Source organism: Mauremys mutica, chromosome 4, assembly GCF_020497125.1.
Source record: "Mauremys mutica isolate MM-2020 ecotype Southern chromosome 4, ASM2049712v1, whole genome shotgun sequence".
NCBI classification, from domain to species: domain Eukaryota; kingdom Metazoa; phylum Chordata; order Testudines; family Geoemydidae; genus Mauremys; species Mauremys mutica.
This window is the reverse complement of record NC_059075.1, coordinates 131,866,976-131,891,170: the sequence shown is the minus strand read 5'-3', so window position 1 is coordinate 131,891,170 and position 24,195 is coordinate 131,866,976. Positions and strand designations below refer to the sequence as shown.

The 24,195-nt window shown below is 49.3% G+C and overlaps 2 protein-coding genes across 5 annotated transcripts in view; both read right to left on the bottom strand.

Annotated features, from left to right (window-relative positions):
* RAB44 (RAB44, member RAS oncogene family) overlaps nucleotides 1–9,859 on the bottom strand; it is a 42,852-nt gene extending 32,993 nt beyond the window's left edge. For 2 of the 3 annotated variants that reach the window (XM_045012730.1, XR_006578709.1), the window contains exon 1: nucleotides 3,425–3,521. The gene's annotated coding sequence lies outside the window, so the exon portion shown is untranslated. Of the gene's footprint in view, nucleotides 1–2,484; nucleotides 2,554–3,424; nucleotides 3,522–9,750 lie in introns of those variants that run through there. The other variant, XM_045012731.1, reaches the window with a different exon arrangement.
* Nucleotides 9,860–13,025: 3,166 nt separating this feature from the next.
* CDKN1A (cyclin dependent kinase inhibitor 1A) lies at nucleotides 13,026–21,542 on the bottom strand. 2 transcript variants are annotated; one of them, XM_045015255.1, is made up of 3 exons: nucleotides 21,396–21,542; nucleotides 15,639–16,064; nucleotides 13,026–14,975 (listed from the first exon to the last, which is right to left on the bottom strand). In XM_045015255.1, the coding sequence occupies exons 2-3, from the start codon at nucleotides 16,054–16,056 to the stop codon at nucleotides 14,926–14,928; spliced, it is 468 nt and encodes a 155-aa protein (XP_044871190.1). In that variant the 5' UTR covers nucleotides 16,057–16,064; nucleotides 21,396–21,542; the 3' UTR covers nucleotides 13,026–14,925. The 2 variants fall into 2 exon arrangements, with proteins under 2 accessions (XP_044871190.1, XP_044871189.1); XM_045015254.1 differs by lacking the exon at nucleotides 21,396–21,542 and having other exon boundaries at nucleotides 15,639–16,101.
* Between the last annotated feature and the right edge of the window lie 2,653 nt (nucleotides 21,543–24,195).

Genomic DNA, 24,195 nt, shown 5'->3' with positions numbered 1-24,195 from the left:
CATAGAGATAGGTTCCAGATTTTCCAAAGTTCTCAGCTCCTACAGGGAACAATTGAGAATCCCTCACTTATAACAAAGGCAGCTGCTGCTGAACTTCTAAAAAATCTGTCCCGTAGATTGTAAGTGCTTTGGCACAGTGATGTGTCTTTTTAATATGCCTGTAAAGCTCCAAGCACACTTTTGGGTGCTATGTCAATCATTCTAATTTAAATGGCCTTTGCCTATATTTTCAAACCCCCACAAAGTCCAGATGTTTTGGGCTCTGGGGTTTTGGTTCAGTGCCGTTCTACACTCTCTGGCTGGGAATTTCAAGGGCACACAAGGGAGGTCAGAAACAACCCTGACATTATAATCAAAGAGGCTGATAAAGGAGATACTGTTGTCATCATGAACAGGTCTGACTACCAAAAGGAGGTTGCCAGACAACTCTTCAATACCAAATTTTACAGGCCACTTTCCTCAGATCCCACTGAGGAATATACTAAGAAACTGCACCATCTACTCAGGACACTCCCTACACTAACACAGGAACAAATCAACATACCCTTAGAGCCCCAACCGGGGTTATTCTATCTACTACCCAAGATCCACAAACCTGGAAACACTGGACGCTCCATCATCTCTGGAATTGGCACTCTCACTGAAGGACTGTCCAGATATGTGGACTCTCTACTCAGACCCTACGCCACCAACACTCCGTGACACCACTGATTTCCTGAGAAAACTACAATGCATTGGTGATCTTCCAGAAAACACCATCCTAGCCACCATGGATGTAGAGGCTCTCTACATAAACATCCCACACACAGATGGAATACAAGCTGTCAGGAACAGTATCCCTGATGATGCCACAGCACAACTGGTTTCTGAGCTCTGTAACTTTATCCTCACACACAACTATTTCAAATTTGATGACAATATATACCTTCAGACCAGTGGCACCACTATGGGCACCCACATGGCCCCATAATATGCCAACATTTTTATGGCTGACCTGGAATAATGCTTCCTCAGCTCTCGTCCACTCACACCCCTTCTCTACCTACACTACATTGATGACATTTTCATCATCTGGTCCCATGGGAAGGAGACTCTGGAAGAATTCCACCACGATTTCAACACCATCAACCTCAGCCTGGACCAATCTACATGGGAGATCCACTTCCTAGACACCACGGTATGAATAAGTGACGGTCACATTAACACCACCCTATACCGAAAACGCACCACCCACTATGCCTACCTTCATGCCTCCATCTTCCATCCTGGACACACCACACAATCCATCGACCACAGCCAAGCGCTGAGGTATAACCGCATTTGCTCCAACCCCTCATACAGAGCCCAACACGTACAAGATCTTCACCGAGCAGTCTCAAAACTACAATACCCGCACGAGGAAATAAGGAAACAAATCAACAGAGCCAGACGTATACCCAGAAGCCTCCTGCTGCAAGACACGCCCAAGAAAGAAACCAATAGAATTCCTCTGTCCATCACCTACAGTCCTCAGCTAAAACCTCTCCAATGCATCATCAGTGATCTATAACCCATCCTGGACAACGACCCCTCGCTTTCACAGGCCTTGGGAGGCAGGCCAGTCCTCGCTCACAGACAACTCGTCAACCTTAAGCATATTCTCACCAACAACCACACACTGCACCATAGTAACTCTAACTCAGGAACCAATCCATGCAACAAACCTTGATGCCAACTCTGCCCACATATCTACACCAGCGACACCATCACAGGAACTAACCAGATCAGCCATATCACCGGTTCATTCACCTCCACCAATGTAATATACGCCATCATGTGCCAGCAATGCCCCTCTGCTATGTACATTGGCCAAACTGAATAATCCCTACATAAAAGGATAAATGGACACAAGTCAGATATTAGGAATGGCAATATACAAAAACCTGTAGGAGAACACTTCAATCTCCCTGGACACACAATAGCAGATTTAAATGTAGCCATCCTGCAGCAAAAAAACTTCAGGACTAGACTCCAAAGAGAAACTGCTGAACTTCAGTTAATTTGCAAATTTGACACCATCAGCTCAGGATTAAACAAAGACTGTGAATGGCTAGCCAACTACAAAAGCAGTTTCTCCTCTCTTGGTTTTCACACCTCAACTGCTAGAAGAGGGCCTCATCCTCCCTGATTGAACTGACCTCATTATCTCCAAACTGATTCTGGCCTGCATATTTATACCTGCCTCTGGAAATTTCCACCACATGCATCTGACGAAGTGGGTATTCACCCACAAAAGCTTATGCTCCAATACGTCTGTTAGTCTATGATGCCACAGGACTCTTTGCTGCTTTTTACAGATCCAGACTGACATAGCTACCCCTCTGATACTTGACAAGGGAGGTAGGCACCCTTTGAGTCTGGAGCGACTAACTGCCTTAGGTTCTTTTGAAATTCCTCACCTGCCATTATTAACCTGAATTTTAAAAAATCTAATTTAGTTTTCACCTTTTGGGCTGTTCTTTGGGACAGTGGAATTCGACCGGTCAGTGTGTCTTTTGCTTCAGTTTCCCTGATCTAGTGCAGAGAAGTTTCAAGACTTAGATCAGTGGTTCTCAACACAGGGTATGTATACTCCTGAGGGTGCGCAGAGGTTTTCCAGGGGGTACATCAACTCATCTAGATATTTGCCTAGTTTTACAACAGGCTACAAGCGCTAGTGAAGTCAGTACAAACTAAGATTTCATACGACTTGTTTAAACTGCTCAATATACTATACGCTGAAATGTAAATACATTATTTATATTCCAGTTGATTTATTTTATAATTATATGGTAAAAATGAGAAAGTCAGCAATTTTTTAGTACTGGTGGCTGTGACACTTTTGTATTTTTATGTCTGATTTTATAAGCAAGTACACCTCTACCCCACTAGAGTTCGCGTATAGCGCGGTAGCAGCGGGGCTCCGGCGTATAGCGCGGTAGCAGCGGGGCTCCGGCAGTGCTTTAAAGGGTCCGGGGCTCCGGCTGCTGCGGGGAACCCCGGGCCCTTCAAATCACTGCTGGAGCCCTGCCGCCCCTACCCCGGGGCTGCAGCAGTGGGGCTTGCCGGCGATTTAAAGGGCCTGGGGCTCTGGCTGCTGCGGGGAGCCCCGGGCCCTTTAAATCACTGCTGGAGCCCTGCCGCCCCTACCCTGGGGCTGTGGCGATTTAAAGGGCCTTGGGCTCCCTGCAGCAGCTGGAGCCCAGAGCTCTTTAAATCACCGCCCTGCTGCCCCTACCCCGATATAACGGGGTATCAGCTATAACGCGGTAGAGATTTTTGGCTCCCCACGACCGCGTTATAGTGGGGTAGAGGTGTAGTTAAGTGAGGTGAAACTTGGGGTACACAAGTCAAATCAGCCTCCTGAAAGGAGTACAGTTGTCTGGAAAGGCTGAGAGCCACTGACTTAGATTATGTGTGTAAAGTACGTTGGAGATGAAAAGATAAGAGCTAAATATTCTTCTTCTTCGAGTGCTGTCCCTGTGGGTGCTCCACTCTAGGTGACGGTGCGTCCCGGCGCTGTTGATCGGAGATTTTCGGTAGCAGTGCCTGATTTTCGGTAGCACGCACTCAGTTGGTATCTCCCGCCTCGTTGGAATCTTCCTGAGTGCGTGCGCCCCACACCCTCCTCAGTTCCTTCACTACCGTCCTCGGCTGAAGACGGGACTCGGGGCAGTGCTGCCTTCTCTTCCCTGGTCTCTATAGGAAACAGTAACAAAGAACATAGAAATAATTATTAATTACTTCCCAGTTGTTTCCCTTCCTTTAGTATAGTTACATAGTTAGTTACTTAGTTTAAAAAAAAAATGCCCCTCAGGCTTGTCTCCCGTTGAGACACTCTCCTCAGCCATCTCTAATTCATAATGCCAGGAGCTTCAGGATTCAAAAGATGCATCTCCTGTCAGGACTCCATGCCACGGTCAGATGGGCACTCACATTGTGTGAAGTGCCTCGGGGACACCCACATCCCCGCGAAGTGCCTCCATTGCGCGAGCCTCAAATCAAGAGCTCGTCGTGACAGGGATCTGCGCCTCAAGATCATTATGATGGAAAAATCCTTACAGCCGCTGTCGGAGACGGGAAAGGCTAAACCCGCTCCCTCACGCTCCCCAGCCAGATCGGAACCGGTGGGGAGCGTTGCTTCACCCTCCCTGGAGCAGAGGCAAGAAGCACAACAGTCTCACAGAAGAGACTCTAACAAGGGTAGGGGGTCTTCCGCGAGATCCCTACCCTCTGTGCTGACAGCACCAAAGACAGGTGCCTCAGCCTGCTCTAATGCCTCAGCCATGGCTCTGACAGAGCACAGAGGCAGGGACTCGACCTCCCGCCCCGGGAAGGTCCTTGTGGATCCAGTCCCCTCGGCACCGCAAATGGCCGCAGCGCGGACACCTCACTGCTCCTCGGCACCGCAAACGGCCACAGCGCCGGCACCGCCCTCCTCCTCAGCACCGACAACGGCCGCGGTGCCGACAGCGCGCTCCTCCTCGGCACCGAGAAGAACGTCAGCACCGAGCCTGTCTTCTACCCGCATACCAGCAGCAGACCCCCTGCAGGGCACCTCTAAGCAGTCTGCAGCAACACTCTCATTCTCACTTTATCCTACTAATGAGCTAGAGCAGAGAGCAGGCTCAGCTCAGCCCAGGGAGCAGGAGCAACAGTTTCTCACCCAAAGTGACCTTTCAGTGCCACCTGAGCCTCACTCTCCGCTCCTAGACACACAGGACTCATTTCTTGAACCGCCACTCTCTCCACCTGAACTGGCTTTCACTGACGGGGAACTTGATTTACAGCAGCAAGCGGAGTTCTCCCCTCCTGCTTCTCCTCCACAGGCGCCTCTACCACCTCAGGTGATGGCTCAAGGTCAACAACCTCAGTTTCCGTACTTTGCCCCCAGTGGGCGGCACCTGGGTTCTCCTACCCTATGCCTTGGCCTCAGTGGTACCCGTGGCAACATCCTCCTACCAATCATCCTCCTTCCGTGCCTCAATCTCCTGCTCCGTCCACTTCTAGGGTGCCTGAACCCCCTCCTGAGACTGGGAGCTACATACCATATCCTGACTCACCGACCCCTAACTCTCTACTAGCCTTGGATGAAGCCCTCCTTCCTTCACCTCCACAGGCCGTGGACGACTGCAAACAATTTCAAGAACTTTTTAGGAGGGTGGCACTCAGTCAAGATATCCCCTTAGAAGAGGTTCAGGAGACGCAACACAAACTCCTCAGAATCCTTCAACCGTCTGCGCCCTCAAAAATTGCGCTCCCTGTAAACGAAGCACTCGTGGAGCCAGCTGACACTCTCTGGTAAACCCCAGCCTCCTTAGTGCCAACTTGCAAGAAGGCTGAACGTAAATACTATGTCCCTGCAAGGGACGCAGACTTCCTATTTTCTCATCCACCACCGAACTCTCTTGTCATGGATGCAGTTGCACAGAGGATGAAACAGTCACAATATTGACCCACCCCGCAAGACAAGGACCTTAGACGCTTTGACGTCCTGGGCCGCAAGGTTTATACGTCCTCTACACTACAATTCAGAATTGCAAACTATTCTGCTGTCCTCGCCAGTTATGATTTTGATAATTACAATAAACTTTTTGAATTTGCCTCCTACATTCCAGAGGATAGAAGAGCAGACTTCAAATCAATCCTGACTGAGGGCCAACTGATTTCCAGAACGGCCCTACAGGCATCTTTAGACACGACGGACACAGCAGCCTGTACCACTGCAACTGCTGTGGTTATGCGTAGATCCTCATGGCTCTCCGCATCCGGCATTCCTAAAGAACTCCAGACCAAAGTGGAGGATCTCCCCTTTGATAAGGACAAACTTTTCTCCAGAAAAACTGATGAACTCCTCCACACCATGAAAGATTCTAGAGCGACACTGCGCACCCTGGGCATTCACCCATCCCTTCCCTGGAGACAACGATACCAACCCTACCAAAGACCACGCACACATCAGTACTATCGTCCTCAACCCAGACCACAACTAGGAATCATACTAGACCCTCCAAGCGCAGACAAAATCAAAATCAAGCCACCACCTTCCATCCATCGGGCAATAAACAACAGTTTTGAAACGTTGGTCAAGGGCCTGCACGACCACCCCTTGATTCCACCGCTTACTTGCCCATTTGGCCACCGCCTCCAGAATTTCCAACATGCTTGGCAGCGGATTACACAGGACTGCTGGGTCCTCAAAATAGTTCAGGCCGGTTACTCGATCCCTTTTATATCCTACCCTTCCCCCTTCCCTGTCCCTCTTCAGGGACCCTTCTCACAAGCAATTACTTCGCACAGAAGTGGCACATCTTCTGCAACTAGGCGCAGTGGAACCTGTGCCGACGCAACATCAAGGGACAGGTTTCTACTCCCATTACTTTCTAACGCAGAAAAAGACCGGAGGATGGAGGCCTATACTAGACCTACGCCGACTGAACAAATTCGTGAGACTACAAAGATTCAAGATGGTCACACTGGGCACAATAATACCTGCATTGGATCAAGGGGACTGGTTCACAGCCCTCGACCTACAGGATGCTTAGTTTCATATATCAATTCATCCAGCTCACAGATGCTTCCTACGATTCATAATCGGTCACGACCATTTTCAATACAGAGTTCTTCCTTTTGGACTCTCCACAGCACCAAGAGTTTTTTCCAAGACTCTAGCCATGGTTGTGGCTCACCTCCACAAACACGGGGTCACACTGTTCCCCTACCTGGACGATTGCCTCATCAAGGGCAACTCCTATGGCGAGACACTTCAAGCTACGCGTTTCGCCATTTCCCTCTTTCACAGCCTAGGCCTCCAAATAAACTTCCAAAAATCCACCCTGATACCCACGGAACAGATCGAGTTCATCGGAGCTCATCTCAACTCAACCCAGAGCAGGGCCTCGCTCCCATACAACAGATTCCTCGCTATCATGCAGCTCATACGCACGCTCTCTATTCATCCCAGGACACAAGCAAGAATCTGTCTACAGCTCCTCGGCCACATGGCAGCCACCACCTTCGTGGTTCAAACCCAGTTTCAAACCCAACAGACACACCTTAGGGATGCTGCTAATTCCTCCTCCCAATGTTATAGCTTCCCTACAGTGGTGGACAAGTCCAGAAAACCTCTGCACAGGGGTTTCCTTCTGGCAATGATCCCCAACGCTCATGCTCACCACGGATGCTTCCCTAATCGGTTGAGGAGCACATCTAGGGGGACACAGGGCACAAGGCCGGTGGTCTGCATCAGAGACGCATCTACACATAAATCTCTTAGAGCTCAGAGCAGTGAGGAGAGCAAGCCTTCACTTTCTTCCCCTCATAAAGAACAAATATCTGCGGGTCTTAACAGACAACATAGCATGTATGTACTACATAAACAGACAAGGGGGAGCCCGATCACATTCCCTTTGCATGGAAGCCATTCAACTATGGAATTGGTGCACACGATATCGAATACAAATCTACGCTTCCTACCTACCAGGCTGCCACAACACTACTGCTGACACACTCAGCAGGCACTTCTCGACAGAACATGAATGGGAACTGCATCCCGCAATACTCCAACAACTCTTCTCCCTCTGGGGCACCCCGTCAATAGATCTCTTTGCTACGACCCAAAACCGAAAATGCCCCTGGTTTTGCTCCAGAGCGGGACTCGGGAATGCATCCCTAGGAGATGCATTCCTCAGCCCATGGAACAACTACCTCCTGTACACCTTCCCACCAATCCCTCTGTTACACAGGGTTCTTCGGAAGATTGCGGATGACAAGGCCCAGGTCATCCTTATTGCCCCGGCTTGGCCAAGACAGACGTGGTATCCCTACCTACTCCACATGTCCTCCCGTCACCCACGGACTCTCCCCAACAGGCTAGACCTCCTTTACCAGGACAACGGATGAGTTCTTCACCCCCAGCTCCAAAAGCTCCACCTCACAGCTTGGTTCCTTCATGGTTCCAAACCCATGAACTAGCCTGTTCCGAGCAAGTCCAATATGTCCTCCTGCACAGTAGGAAAGACTCCACTCGTAAACCTACCTGCAGAAGTGGAAGTGTGTTGCTCTCTGGTGCTCACATAATCACTTAGCACCCAATAACGTGACCCTCCCTAACATTCTAAACTACCTCCTGAAACTAAAACTGGACGGACTTTCGCTCAGCTCCATCAAAGTGCACCTGGCGGCGCTTACCACCTTCCATGACCTATTAGATGGGCACTCACTCTTTACCCACCCCACCATAAAACACTTTCTCACAGGCCTGCAAAATCTCTACCCTGAAATTCACCCTACAGCGGCTGCATGGAATCTTAACCTCGTTCTTCATGCTCTCATGAAACCTCCATTTGAGCCCTTGGCTACCTCCTCTCATCTCCATAGGTCCATGAAAGTGGCTTTCTTAGTTGCCATAACATCGGCAAGGAGAGTTGGTGAAATGAGCGCCCTGATGGCCCATCCTCCCTACACAATCTTCTCCAAAGACAAAGTCACTTTGAGACCACATCCTAAATTTCTTCCTAAGGTGGTATCAACCTTCCACCTCAACTAACCTATATATTTACCTACTTTCTATTCCAAACCTCACAAGACTCCACAAGAGGCAACCCTGCATACTCTCAACATCAGGCGAGCAATCGCCTTTTATTTAGAGAGGACTGAACCATTTCACAAGTCTCCATGACTCTTTGTTTCCATTGCCGAAAGATCGAAAGGCATGGCTATCTCTAAACAACACCTATCCAAGTGGATCTCTGACTGTATCAGATCCTGTTACCGTGCGAAAAATCTTCAACTGCCCGAAAGCATTAGAACTCATTCCACTCGAGCCATGCCAACATCCGTTTCCTTCCTACACAACGTTCCCATTCCTGACATCTGCAAAGTGGCTACATGGTCATCTGAACACACATTTGCAAAACACTATGCTCTCACGCAAGACACCACGGCTGACACCATAGTAGGCCGTACAGTACTATCTACGGTACTCACTGCCGCATCTTCAAAGTGCCACCAACCATAGTGGGTACTCCTATACAATCACCTAGAGTGGAGCACCCACAGGGACAGCACTCGAAAGAAGAAGAGAAAGTTACTCACCTTGCAGTAACTGAGGTTCTTCGAGATGTGTGTCCCTGTGGGTGCTCCACTCCCCACCCTCCTCCCCTCTACTTTGGAGTACTAGTAGGATTCTCAACAGTAGAGAAGGAACTGAGGAGGGTGTGGGGCGCACGCACTCAGGAAGATTCCAACAAGGCGGGAGATACCAACTGAGTGCGTGCGCCCCAACCAGACACTGCTACCGAAAATCTCCAATCAACAGCACCAGGACGCACCGCCACCTAGAGTGGAGCACCCACAGGGGGACACATCTCGAAGAACCTCAGTTACTGCAAGGTGAGTAACTTTCTCTTTTATTCATGGCCCAGAACTGAAGTGAAATGTCGAGTGCATGTTATGACTCTTAGATCAGAGATATTCATACTGAGCACTGATTCTTGCTCTCCAAAGTTGAGCTAACTGGAACGTGAGCTTTGCACTGTCCTGCCTATGGGTGCTTTATGGGGATGCTGAGCGTAAATGTCCCTAGGACCTTTGCACATAAATGGAAACATCCAACAGATCCTATATTCCTCCCCGCTTAGGAGATCAAAGCCAAATTTGTGCACTTACCGGTGAAGTGGTTTAATGTTAGAGATAGAGCGAGTGCCATGTTCTCCACCTCCCAGGGCCTACCTCCAGCTGTAGAACCTACTTGGCAAGCAGCTTTGTTTGCTTGTGCATTGTTCTTAATAAGTTGCAGATAGTTCAAAATCTGGACAGCTGTTGCAGCTATGGGGCTCTTTGGGCCATTTGGAGAGAGGTCACGGAAGTGTTGGGGGTGGAATGTTAGTGTGATGGCAGCACACAATAGGAGGATTGTGATGTAGTCCTGCTCCTTGCTGTCTGATTTGCAGTGTTATAAATGCTAGAGAGTGCAGCTGCTTCCTTCAGCAGGATTTACAGAAGGCTGCAGGATTTGTGAGAGAATCCTATCAATTAAGTTGGGCAGGCCGCGTGGCACTTGTGGTTATCAGGAAATGGGACACCTGTATGAGAGGAAGTGAATTGTGACAACAGTCACATAGTACTTGCTGTGGCTCTTCTGCAACAGATGAGTGGTTTCCAAGCATACGTTGTAGCCAAGTGCCTCAAGAGCATGATGAAGATCCTGCTTAAATCTATCTCCTGCTCCACCTCGCTGAAAGTGGTCTAACCTCCATGCGGATCCTGTGTGATGGGGAAGAGCAGCTGAGGAAATGGGCCTGGCTCATTCTGAGAGGGGTTTAGATCTCAGGGGATATTTATCTACTGATCTGTTTATGTGCTCAGTATCTTTTCCTGCTGACAACCTGCAGGGAAGCAGTGACAATCACTGGAAGGGTTGGACAGATTGATGTAGGAGGAAAGATTAAAGGGGCTAAATTTGTAGAGTTTGGCTGAGGAACAGCATGACAATGCTCTGCAACTATTTGAAGGGTGTTAACACAGGCGAGGGAAGAATGATTTAGCCTGGTGTACAGGGGTGTGAATTAAGAAAGGCAAAGCTAGCTAATGAGGTGTCTTAATCATAGAATATCAGAGATGGAAGGGACTGCAGGAGGTCATCTAATCCAACCCCCTGCTTGAAGCAGGACCAATCCCCAGAAAGATTTTTGCCCCTCATCCCTAAATGGCCCCCTCAAGCATTGAACTCACAATCCTGGGTTTAGCAGGCTAATGCTCAATCCACTAAACTATCCCTCCCGCAAGGAAGTGATAAAGCTCCATTGTTTTGTAGCAGCAAGGACAGGAGCTGAGTGGGTGACAGAAATGATTGATGGGCCCAGATCCTCTGCTGGTGTAAGTCCACACAGCTCCAGCGCTGTGAATGAGTCAGGCTGATTTATAGCAGCCAAGTTTGTGACGCATGCTCTTCACTGGCGCTCTGATGGAAAGGAGTGGTGTTGTAGAGTAGGATACCAGGGTTTGGTAGATTAGTTCTAAAGGAAGGAGGAGTGTTGTTTTCAGACTCAGTCATGCTAAGGAGCACTGAATAAGGTCTGTAAATTGTTTGTGATTGAGGGAGTCCAGTCTCAGAGCCTTCAGTGACCTCAGCCTGACTGCAGCATTTGCTAGGCAGCCAAGACCATGCTGCAAAGCATATCTCATACTTATGTGGCCCTACACTACCTCAGCCCATGTCTACACCACAAAATTAAGTTGAACCAACTTACATCGGTAAACAACCACCATAAGAATGACATCATTTGTGTGTGTTGGCTGTGCACATCCTCCCCCGGAGCGCTTGTATTTATTGTACTGTCTTGAGTGGGGGATTGTGGGATGGCTCTTGAAATCCAGTAAAAGTCAACATAGGCAACGCAGTAACATTACATCAACATAACTGCACTGGCCTTGACTCTACACCTCTCACGGAGCTGGAGTTATCAGTGTAGTGGAGCAGTTACATCAGCAGGAGTGACATTTAAGTGTAGACTCTGTGACATTCTGTACCTTGGGGGAGCACCCTGTAACCCCCATATTCCTAATTTATGTAGGATTGTGATCTTGCATTTAAAGCATGCCTTGTAAGGTATCAGGGGAAAGCTTATAATCTGCTGAAAGTCATTTCTCTATCCATATATGTATAACATTAATGCATATGAAGTTATGAGAATTTTGTATGGTTGTCACTGAAACATACTGTAAGTTGGAGATTCAGCCAGATATTAGCTCCCCCGAGGCATCAGCAAGGAAAGTAACCAATGACCAGGCAGACTGTCAAACAACCCATCAACAGCCGTTGTCCAGCAAGGGAGCTACAATTCAGTGACTCACCTGCATGAGGCTACACCAGAGGAATTGCTCAACCTTGCCTGGAGACTCAGCAATGCCCACCAGACATGCCTGGACTTGTGTTCTACAAGCACATGGACTGAGGAGATAAACTGAATACAGGGGGCCCAGGCTTGGCCTTATCTCCTTCACCTACCTATGCTGCAAGCAACAAGGACACTCTGAAGACTCCAACTGAGGGGACTGACCCAGATTTCAAGAGTGAAATCTGTGTACTATAAACTGCAATATCCAGTGGGGTGAGAAAAAACGGCTTAATCTATATGGTGCCCAGTCTAATAGGGTTGAGAGTTTAGATGACATGCTTACATTTTATTTTGGTAATTAACTCTGACTTTTTACCTATCACTTAAAATCAATCTTTTTTATTCATTTTTTTTTTTTTACTATCTTTGAGTTTGCCTGAAGTGAATGGTAAATATGCTCAGGTTTTACAAAGGCTGGTGTATGTCCGCTTTCCACTGATGAAGTGGTGAACCAGTTAATAAATTTGCACTGCTCATCTTGAGCAATACAAGATGGTATATTCCTGAGATACTGTGCAAGGGGGATTTGGCTGGTGCCTTTCCCTGTGTGATTCATGAGTGACTCGGAGCATCCATGCAATCTAGCTGAGTGTTGGGTCTCCACATGTGGTTGTGCTGAGTGATCACAGTGCCTGGAGGGGTTTTGTTGCTTGTCACTAGCAAGGCACTAAGAGAGACAGTCCAATCTGGAGAGAGTTCAGGGGGAACAGTGGTCCCATAGTCCCAGGCTGCACCCCAGGGATCCCATCACACATACTTCCATAGTTAGGTCAACATAAGCTGCCTTGCATTGATCTAACCCTCTAGTGCAGACCAGGCCTTGGTATCTGAGTGGCTTAATGTGTTTATCCTCAATGCCCATGAGGCAGAGCGGTGCTATTATCCCCATTGTTCAGATGGGGGCCTGGGGCCCACAGAGACCAAGTGGCCTGCCCAAATCACACATACATAGCAAAGCCAGGAACTGAACCCAGATCTCCTGAGTCCAGGCTCACACCTGAACCATCCTTCATGCAGATAGTGACACGATGCATTAATAGCATACTTGGTTCTGAAGTTACTCCCGCTCTTCAGAGCAGGCAAAGAGAAGACAGGTGACAAGCCAGCCTCATTTATACACAATGTGTTTATTCATAATAAAGTTACATTTTTAAACTAGATTTTTTTCCAATAAATGCAGCAGCATCTTATTTATTGATACAAGTATTAGTGCTGAAAGTTTGCCAGCGTTACCCTGAACGCAAAGTGCAGCAAGGAAGGGGGGTGTGAAGGGATCTGTTCTGTCCAGGTTTAGAAGTCCAACTCCATGAGCAGAGGGGATGAACCCATCACAGAGAAAGTGCCTGAGAATTTCTGATGTTTCTTGAGACCATCTCGCACAGTGAGACTGCAGCCTTTGTGTACAGACAATGCAGCCATGAAAACCAGCAGCAGGAGCCACGAGGACTTGGCCTCTAACACATGAGGACCACATGCAGTGAGTCTAACTGCAGAGCTAGAACTGCTGAAGCCATGACATGAACCACCACATAATGAGGGAGACAAGCAGCTAACCCTCCTGCTGGAGGAGGAAGTGGGAAGGGAATTAGCCCTGCTGTACAGAGTGGTACTACAACTGTACTGTAGAAAATCACAAAATCTACCACTTGCTGTGTAGATGGATTCCCCCACAGAGTATGCCCTGGAATAGCCTAGTGGCAGGAGCTAGTGGTGTATTATGACAAGAGCAGGGTGAACTAAAGGTGAGTCTTATAAGACAAGTTCTGCCCTGAGGCTAGTGCTGAAGTTAGCCAGTACAGCAATTGGGCCTGGGCACAACCAGGTGGCATCAGTAGTCTGTTTCCACTCAAGGGTGTATCAAGCAGCTTTACAAGTAGTGAATTGGACTGGCTCGTATTAGCAGAGGAGATGTCTAACCTGTCAGAATCCCCCCTCCCCAACTCCTACTACCAGCCTCCCTATAATGCAGAACCACCACCCAAGAGATGGAGCTACAAATTATTCCTTTCCTCAAGTCAGCAAGCAGAGGGCAAAGTTTAAATGCCAAGCAGAACTTGATCTGAGCTAGCCAGGGAGAAAGCTGGCTGTGTCATCTGGTTACCCAGCTAAGCATCCACTCCCTGCTTGTTCAGGTAGGCCCTGCAGTCAGGGATGCTTGTTTTATGGGCAATACGCATCTCCTTTCCCACCTCCACCCTCAGCATTCCTTTTCAGGAAGCAGAGCCCCAGCTTGAGACAGATACTCTATCAATGCAGGCCCGCTGCAGTCACAGCTTACTCCTGCCCAGGCAGATGGAGTGTTGATGCTGCCCAGGAGCAAGGCTTTAGAAGACCATGTACATAAGCATCCCATGGCCATGAGGATGAGTTGCCATGGGCTGGAGCCTCAGCTGGGGAGCTATGCTCTTTTACACTTGACTTCAGTGGAAGTACAACACTTTACAGCAGCTTAGGGTCTAGGCCCACCTCTCCTCCACCTACCCCTTTTACCCTGTGGTCCTGAGGGCAAGGGTGTAGCTGGTTAGGGGGTTGAGACTTAGCCCTCTCATTCCTACCCCTCTTTGTTGAGGGGCACACTGGCCTATGCTGAAGGCTCAATTTTCAGCATTGATCATTCCCTCTTCTTCAAGGCCTATGAAAGGAGGTAATCAAATATTCCACATCTATTTTAAATAAAGCCTTTACAATACACATTGCACACAAGTGGGTCCTTAGACACCTAGCCCTATTCATAAATATGACACTAAACCCTACATCACTTCATAATAGACAGAGCCAGTAGGCAGCTTATACAGTACAATGCAGAGGGAGGCTTGTAACTCTTCCTGCCGCTAAGTCCCGACACTGACTTTATTCAGCCCCTAAGACAACCCTTCCACAGACTTCAATAAAAACGGTCTTCCTAGAGGGCTGCAGAGGGCCAGTAGGGTTAGTAGTTGAAGACACATCCTGATGACCGTGCCCCAGCCAAGCAGCATACAGAAGCAGAACAACTTGTGCTGTAGCATCACGGATTTGGCTTGCAAGGGACAATTCTCCGCTTCGAACTGTAGAAATCTGGAGGGAGAAAAAAAAAGGAGACTACTGAGCTTGCTCTCAAGTGAGAGTGTGAATGAGCCCTTCCAATAAACTGGCTGGAGGAGCTTTGAGCAATAAACATCTGTTTTGGCAAGAGTAATCCAGAGTCATGCTTCAGATTGCCTGGCTGATAGTGAGAAAAGGCCCATCTGTGCAGGGTTTTATCAAGTTCCCTTTGGCTATCTGGTTGAATGGCAGTGAGATGCTGGTTTCATTTTTATTATCTGCTCCAGTCTTGTGATTTATTGACCTGAGATCTGGGAAATCTGATTTGGATTCCCAGCTCTGCCAGCCACCCTGTGTGATGTCATTTGAGATTCCTTTCCCCAGCTGTACAGCAAGCAGAGAATACTGGCCTCCCCCACACTGTAAACTCTCCAGGGTAGAGATTGCCTCTTACGACACTAGCTGCTTTCTTTACGCCTACTGCAGTGAGATCCTGAGCTCAGCTGGAGCCTCCAGGCAATGCTGCAGTGTGAACAGGTGAACTGACAATAAGCACCAATGCCTGCAGTGACAGGTGCCCTATGCCACCCCAGAGATATGACTGGACTGGTCAAGCTGCCACTGACATTCTGTCTCTTGCTCTGGTAGCTATTGGGGTACTTGTGAACTAGGGGCAGGACGAGCATTTGTACTTACCTTTTATGCTGGTCTGCTTTCGTTTCAGGTGCCGTGGGGAGCTGGCCTTGCGGGACTCCAAGCCCGCCTGTACTGTTTCACTTGAGAGGGCCATGTTAAGATCCTTTGTAGAAATATTAAGTGCTGGAGAGCTCTGGTTCTTCTCCCCACCATTACCTTTGGAGTGGCTCGGGTCTGGAGAAGGCAGGCAAGCAGGAGACACGTCAGGATAGAGGACTCTCTCCCACTTGAACTTGCCCTCCAGCGGTGTTTCCGTCTCAAAGTCAAAATTCCACCTGCACTGAGCTTCTTCCAGATGTCTCCTCATCAAATCCTGCAAGTCATTCTGGAGCTGCTCATGATCCACCGGGCCAAAGAGGTTTCGGCAGAGCTTCCTGTTGCAGGGGGCCTGCCGCATGTTACTCTGTGAAAGAGGCATGTTTCCAGCTGGAAAGAAAGTGAGCAACATATGGTTACTGAGCTGCAGTGCAAGTGATCAATAGTTAGGCTACTGAGTGAATTAGTAAATGATCACAGAGGTCTATGGGGTTCAGGCATCTCCTGGGACCACCCCGGCATGCAGCGCTGAGCAATCATTGGCTATGTGCATGCCAATGTAATCCATGAAAGGAGCATGCACTTGTCTCCCTCTTGTGTCTGGTTTACATGTGGGTTGAATCTGCTATGGCTTCCCAGCTATAGGACTTAATCCTTGAGCTCAAGTGGTAAGGGCTGATCCATCTAGAACTCAAAGTTCTAGGTTCAAACCCTGCAGTCAGCCCCATGGTCCAATAAGAGATATTACCTCACTCACCTTCTATCTCTAATACCCTGGGACGGACATTGCTACAACAATACTAGATCTCAACTTGGAGGATATTTAAAAATCAGAATTGGATCTGAATTCAAGTTTGCATGCGACAGATTCATGTGAAAGCAGCTGCCAAAGCCAACAAGGAATATTAGGTGAATTTCTTAAATCCAAGTACCAGAACATAGTGGCAAGGTGCAAGGAACTATGCTTTGAACAAGCTGCATAGAAAGAACAAATTCCAAGCTTGTCCATTTTGGTAATCCCTTATTGGTAAAACTGTTGGGTAGCCACTAATAAGATCCTGCTTTATAGATGGAGGCAAAGAGGAGCCACACTTGGTCTGTAAACAGGAGATGCACTTAAGTGGTAAAGAAAGTTGCCAACTGCCAACAAAAACCCCAAAAGGGTTCTAACCTCCCACCCTCCCCCTGATGTGGGCATGCAAGGTTATAAAGGAATCCCTTTGCAGCTTGTAATTATGTAAGGAAGCTTGTTTAAAAGGGCAGGGTGATATTTTAAAAGCATTTCATCTAAATTTGAGACCATGAATTTATTCCCATAGAGCCTGATGGTCAGATATGCAGAGCACCTGCAGCTTCTACCGACTGCAGTGGCAACAGAGGCAGCTCAGCACAAAACATCCAGCCCACAATGGACAGAGGGCAGTTACGACAGGCCCATGAGCAGAAAGCTAGAGCCAAATAAGCTATTAGCAGTTGAACTGGGCAAAATTTTAGACAAAGCTTTGTGCCAGAAAAAAAAAATAATGCAGATTTGCATCAACCAAAACAATTCAGGAATTTGACAATTTTGCTAAATGGTTTGGAAAAAAAGGGATTATGAAAATCTAAACATTGAGTTTGAAGTTTACTTTACTGTTATAAACCAACAAAAATGCAACAATGTTGTGGGTTGAACAAAGTGTTTCATTCAACCCAAAATGAATTTGATTCCGGTAATGCAAGAGAAAAAAAAAAGTTATTTTCACCACTTTAATTAGCAGTGAACTGTTTGCTCAACTCTGCCCGCACACAATCCTTTGGCAGCAACAATTTAGCCTTTATGCTATTAGTCTGGGAGACATTTAGGCACCACGGCGGCTAAAGGCCACATTTAGCTTGTATGTCTTGAACCTTAACCTTTAATAGCCTCAGTGCCTATAATATTCTATTGATCCAGCTTGTCCTGTTCTTGCCTTTTCACCCAGAGAGGAAGAGGCTGAGAGATTAAAAATAGAACTCAACCTTCATATCGCCTGACAGTTCACACCCTTGTAAACAGTTCAATGGAATGACATCATCATGAGTCAGTCAAGTTCCAGCATGTCCAAACAAGCCCTGGCAGGTAACAAGTTTCAACTTGCTGCTGCATATGAAAGCAAACACCCACACCCATTAGAATGCCCACTCCTGAGAGATAGGAGCAGTCTCAACACCTACCACTGACTTAAACTGGAGCCTAAGGCCTGGTCTACAGTAGAAAGTGAGGTTGGTTTAACTGCATCAGTCAAGGATGTGAAAAATCCACACCCCTGAGCAGCATAGTTAAACAGACTTAAGTCCCCATATAGTCAGTGTTAGGTCAACAGGAGAATTCTTTTGTCAACCTACCTATGGCCTCTCAGGAAGAGCCTCTCCCATCAGCATAGGTAGTGTCTACACTGAAGTGCTACAGCAGACAAGCCTGCAACTATTCAGCACCTCACAGGATCAGCGTGCCACAAAACTGCAGAACCTCACATTAAGACTAATGCTTCATCCTCCGCTCCTGATTGTGTGTGTTGGAAGCCACTGAGTGAGGACACATGGCTGGTCTTTACTTTTAATTTCCAGAATAGTCCGTTTGATGACCTGAAGAACCATTGAAGTCATTTTCATTTCCTTTCATACAATAAAGCTTTCTTGTAAGTCACATTAAATTCTGCTACAGAACCCTGCAGACTTGAACAAGCAGCTGATACAGGGCAATGTTTGTGGTCACCAGTGGGTGCCAGGGCAGTGCTGATCCAACTATGCAGCTCTTGGCAAGCGCTTCAGGTAAGCAAAAGGCAACTTGTCACTGGCTCTGCTCATCCTGAACCCTCTAAAAAACAGGGGTCATTGTTTCCCTAAGCCAGTTTCTTACAGGTGACAGGATCTCAATAGGAAATTAAGTTGAGTGCAGTGATCAAGTCAATTGCACTCAGAGTGCAGGGAGCTTGCTGTGTGACCTGCACAAGTCACCTGCTCTGCCTTACGTGTCCCAGAGTGACATGAGAGACTGGCCTACCACAAGGAGTATAGGGGGAGGTTTAATTACAGCCAGGTTTTGGGGATCATTTGAAGATCATACTATGTTCAAGCTAAACATCCACATCTTCAGCCACATCAGGATTTTTGCTTCAAGACAGACAGCAGAGAGGGGATCCTGGAAGCAAGTGAACTTGACAGCAGGATTTTTGGGCTCAATGCAGCCCCTTTCTTCCCATACACCCAAGCTGGGAAAGGAAATTCTAGGGGCAAAAAGAGCAGCAGCAAGGGGACAAGTTTTAAAGTCCATCTGTCTGCAGCCCATTTATTGCCAATCTCTGGAACAATCTGGGGCTCGGTCTCATTAATATTGCAGTTTCTAGGCAAAGCATGTCTGGAGAGGTAGGAAGTGGAACTATTTTGGGTCATTTGCAGGCTTCACTTTCCTTACTTGTGAGCTCTATGGCTCCTGTCAACCATCTTAACCTAGATTACAATAAATGAAAGTAGCTTTACCTGAATAGCCACGTTAAGCAATAACTGGGATGCCAGAGTCAGATTTTTTACACCAGACACGCAATTGTTCAGTTTATTAACAGTGTACCACTTTGTCCACCAGGGGGTGTTTGTCACCCAGGAATAAACATCTTCCCACCCCTCGCTATAGTAGCCTCCTGGGGTTTCCATTTCTTGTAGATTGAGGGATTATTTGCAATCAGAGTGAAACCTAAGGAGCAGCCGGAGCCAGCCCGCCAGAATGACACATCCTGGGACAGGCAGAGTGACATGTCTAGGGGCGGCTGGGATTACATCATCTAGGACCAGCCAAGCGGCCGATGAGTACAGCAGGTGATGAATAATATTGTGAAATATCCCGTTAGACACAGGCCCTCAATCCACAAACAGCATTTGCACCTTTCATCCTGTTACAGGGCCTGGACCCTGCTGCAAGGGTTTTTTTAAGTTGCTGTCAGACCCCTGGGGATCCTTGCTAGTGATGGCACAAGCTGCACAGAGGAACGAGCACTTCATCCATGAAAGTGCTGTCCAACTGTTCAAAACCAACTCAAGCAGATGCAAACTGGATGGCTGCGCAGAGGACAACTTGGCCATCCCTACAGCTAGCTGGGCCGCTTCCGCTGCTGTCCCGTCGGGCTGTGCAGTTTGCAGCAGCCAGTGGCCAGCAGAGACTCGCAGCTCTTATCAGCCTGATCCTTCTGTTCCTAGGAAGTGCCCGGGGACACGGAGTTCCAGCGGAGCGCGACAGTCCCCGATCAGGGCGGTGCTAACGCAGCCACCCAGCCGGGCTGGGAGTGGCTTTGCCCAGCGCGCTCCCTGCCCGGTGGGTTGGTACATGGCTCTTCCTGGACGTGTTTAGACCAAAGCTTCAGGGAAGTCCCAGCCCGACGTGCGCTTGGAAATGACTCGCGAGCCCGTGCAATAGAGCAGGTCTCTTACATCACGGCGAGCGTGTGACTATTAGTAACCGCCGGCCGCCCAGACATGCCCAGGCAGCGCCCCGCTCCATTGGCCAGCCCGGGCAGCCGACTCCGCAGCGCCCCCCGCTGCCGGGCCCGGCGAACGCTCACTCCCCCGGCCGGGCCGGGCGTTCCTACCCGTGACGTCATGCATTTGAGTGTCACACGCCACAGCACCGCGTCCAATCGCCCGCCCGCCCGCTCCTGACACCCGCGGCAGCCAGCCCTGCCCCCGGGCCCGCGGCTTCCACAGCCCCCTCTGGCCGCGATGCCCCCCGCGCCCCGAAAGCGAAACGGCTCCCCACCGGGCAGCCCCGGCGGGCTCCAGGCTGGGCTGGGCGAGCTCTGGGGGCTGGGGAGATCGGTTGTCTCTGCCGCCGTCATCAGTGGCCATATGCCCCGAGGGTCTAATCCAACATGCGCCACACTCGCCCCTTCCCCTAGGCTTCGCCTCGCTGCGCTACGGAAGGAGACGTGTAAACCCAAATGACAGCTCGCGTGTGCTCGCTCCCAGATCGGCCTGGCCGGGCTAGTGGCCGGGGGTCCCCAGCAAGGGGCGCCCCCAATTCTAGCCCTGTAGGGGCATTGGGAATCCCAGCCCTTCTAGTACAGAGACTGCCCCAGTTCCCAGCCCAACGGCGCGTTAAGGGCACCGCTCCGGGGATCTTCGCATCCTCCGTGAGCGACTAGCAGAGGGACCAGCCCACAGATCAGTGGGGCGCGGGAGGGGCCGGCTCCCCAGCAAGCGAAACCGATAGAGCCAGAGCAGCTTGGGATGGAGGAGGAAGAAATCCTCACCGGCAGCCGGGAGGGAGAGACCGGGAGCCTCTGCCCACGGGGGAAGCGGGGTCTCTGCTCAGCCTCGCTTCTTAGGAAGCCCCCCGGTGACCCCGGTAGGTGCGGGGCAGCAGCAGCAGGCGGCTCCCGGTTGGGCTCTCTCTGGTTGGCTGGGCTTAGCCTAGGGCAACCCGGAGTGGGGCCCCTCCAACGCCCCTTTAGCTAAGGGGCTGAACCCGCGCAGGTGTCGAGAAGCGGGGTGGGACCCCCGGTACCTGGGGGCCACGGAGCAGTGAAGTCGCCTCCTTTCTCATCGGCCCGGAATGGGGCTCCCCATCGAGGGGGGGCGGCACTGATCGGGGGCGAAGAGACTCGGGGACAGATACCCGGCGGGGGAGGGGAGGGGAGGTGATGCACAGACCCGCCCCAAAGGGCACGTGGGCAAAGACACCCCCGATGCCCCAGCCGCAGCCCCTCTCACCTCGCGTCCAGTTACCGCCTCCTAGCACAGCCCAGACTCTGCTGCTGCGTCTCTCCAAACCTCCAGCAGCGGCTCTGGGCGCTGCGCCCGTCTGCTCGCCTGATATAGCGGGCGGAGCTCCGCCCCCGGCCCTCCCCACCTGCCCAGCACAGCTGAGCTCACCCTCCGCGCTGCCCTGGGCCGGGCTCAGCCCCTTAGCCCTGGGCTGGAGGGAGCCTGGCGGCCACGCGCGCTGGCGATGTGGCGACCTGCTCCGCTGGGGGCGGAATTAACCCCCGCGGTCCGCCCCGCCCAGAGTTCTGCACCCATGGGCGCGGGAGAAGCACCTGGACCGGTCGGGTCAGGTGCCATCGGGCAGCGGACCAGCCGCTGCCCTAGAAGGGAGGGTCCCGATCCCATTGCCAGCTCCCTAGGCCAGCCAGTGTATCTGTACCACAGGCTGTTCCAATCCACAAGATTACAGGTGAGCTGCCCGACAAACCCTGGCTCCGCTGATGTCACCTCTTTGGCAAATCCGGCCATTGGGTTTGTTAACCCTGTCCCCGATGGCAGGTTACCTCTCATTTGTGATTTCAGATCTACCGTCTTTATAGTTCACTGGTAAGAACTTCAGGCCAGACTTTGCTCTTAACAACAGTAGTGCTGCCCACTGACCTCCCTGGGGCTTCACTGGTTTGGCTGGGGGGAGGGGGGGTTGAAAATTGATTCCTGTAATAGGATTTCCATACAAGAGCAGACCACCGGTCCATTTAGTTCAGTCCCCTACTTTTAGCAGTGGCTACCATATCTGCTGCTTCAGAGCAAAGCCAGAAAGCAACTACCCAGATTCTCAAGGGTATGTAGGCACCTAACTCCCATTACAATAAATGGAAATTAGGCTCTTAAATACCTTTGGAATATCTGGGGCCATGCTCCTAACCAGTTGCCTAATGTTGCATATTGGGGAGGAAGGAAGACGGCAGGAGAAAGATTCCTTCCTGATCTCTGCAGTGATCAGTTTATATCCTGAATCATGAGTTTTGGCTTCCCCTCATCTCAGGGCTTGTCCACACTGGGGTCATCAGCCACGGTGTAGCTGCATCACTGCAAACCCCTTGTGTAAATGCAGGGTAAACTCACTGGTGCAATTTAGTTTTTACACCCGCGCACTGTCTGCATTGGTGGCTTGCAGCAGTGCAGCTGCAACTGAGGCCAGCAGCATTTAACATCTATTTTGTGGTCTCTTTTGAATCAGAAATGTAGGTACATGCTAAAGCATCCATCTAATCTTCTGTTTTCAGGGTGCTCGGCCCCCATTGTGCCAGCTGAAATCAGGGGGAGCTGTAGGTGTTCCGCCCTACTGAAAATCAGGCCTTCGGTGTGCAGCTGGTTGATGGATTTAACCCCTGCCACAATGCAAAGTTCCTAGATCTGCAGATTTCAGGCTAGCCTGGTTTAATAGAGAATATGTTTGGGCATGTTCGGCTGGAGACTGTCTCATGACACAGGGCAGATCTCTCTCCTACAAGTCCCCTTACACAGGATGCAAATGCATCCAGGGAGCATGAAATCAGCTGAAAGATGTTATCATCTATGGCACAGAGATAGGCCCTGAAAAGCTGTGATCTGGTGGTGAACTTTCCAAAGTTCAGGGGCTATTTAAATGAAGGGTTTTAGATTGATTCTAGCTTTAATGTTGCAGTGACTAAAGCTTACCCATGGCAGTTTAGTGAACAAACCTGGCTGTCTGGCATGCTCTTATTAGGGTGACCAAATGTCCTGATTTTATAGGGGCTGTCCCAATTTTTTTTTCTTATATAGGCTCCTATTACACCCACACACACACACACTCCCTGTCCCGATTTTTCACATTTGCTGTCTCATCACTAGCTCTTATTAACCTACCCGACTCTGATTTTTCAATTAATGTATTTTAATTAATTTTGAAAGCAACGGCTATAAATGTACCTTGCATTTTACCAGCCACATAATTCAGAGAGAGGCTTTTCAGCCAGAATGGCCTTTACTTTAGATGGAGAACAGCAGCCACCAAGAGAAAGAACAACACTAAAGTCTCCACCATAACTTAGAGAACACAGTGTGTCTCCTCTGACAATATTGAGCTGTGAAAACAAAATGGCTGCCAACCCTGCATGCAAGGAGTGGATTTAGAAACTGCAAGGTCTGTTACACAGAGAGCAAGAGCATAACCATTTCATAGCTAAGAGTGGCACAGTTTATCATCTGTATGCCATTTGCAATTACTAACACTTAGCACAGTGGCTAGCTCCTTTAAGAAGATGCACCTGTGATTGATTACCTGCTGCTCAACTGGGCCTTATAAAGGAGGAGGCCGCACTAGAGAGTTAGAAGGTTATAAAAGGGGTTGAGACACCAGGAGAAACAAGATTCTAGCCAGGTAGGGCAGGAAGTGGCCTGCTAAAAGCAGAAAATGGAGTTAGTCTATGGACTTTATTTTGGACATTGAGTTCTGTTTATATTAATAACACCAACTCTAGGGAGGGGTGTTTGTACAGTGTGAAGGCTGAGGAGATCTAAAAGAAGGGACACTGAGGTAAGGCACTACAGAGTTACTGCTGTCCATAAAGGGGTGCTTGGAAGGTGGCTGATGCTGCTATATCACTGTAGATCAGGGGTTGGCAACCTTTCAAAAGTGCTGTGCCAAGTCTTCATTTATTCACTCTAATTTAAGATTTCATGTGCCAGTCATACATTTTAACATTTTTAGAAGGTCTCTCTCTATAAGTCTACATACAACAATAGTTTAGTTATATATTATAAAGTAAATAAGGTTTTTTAA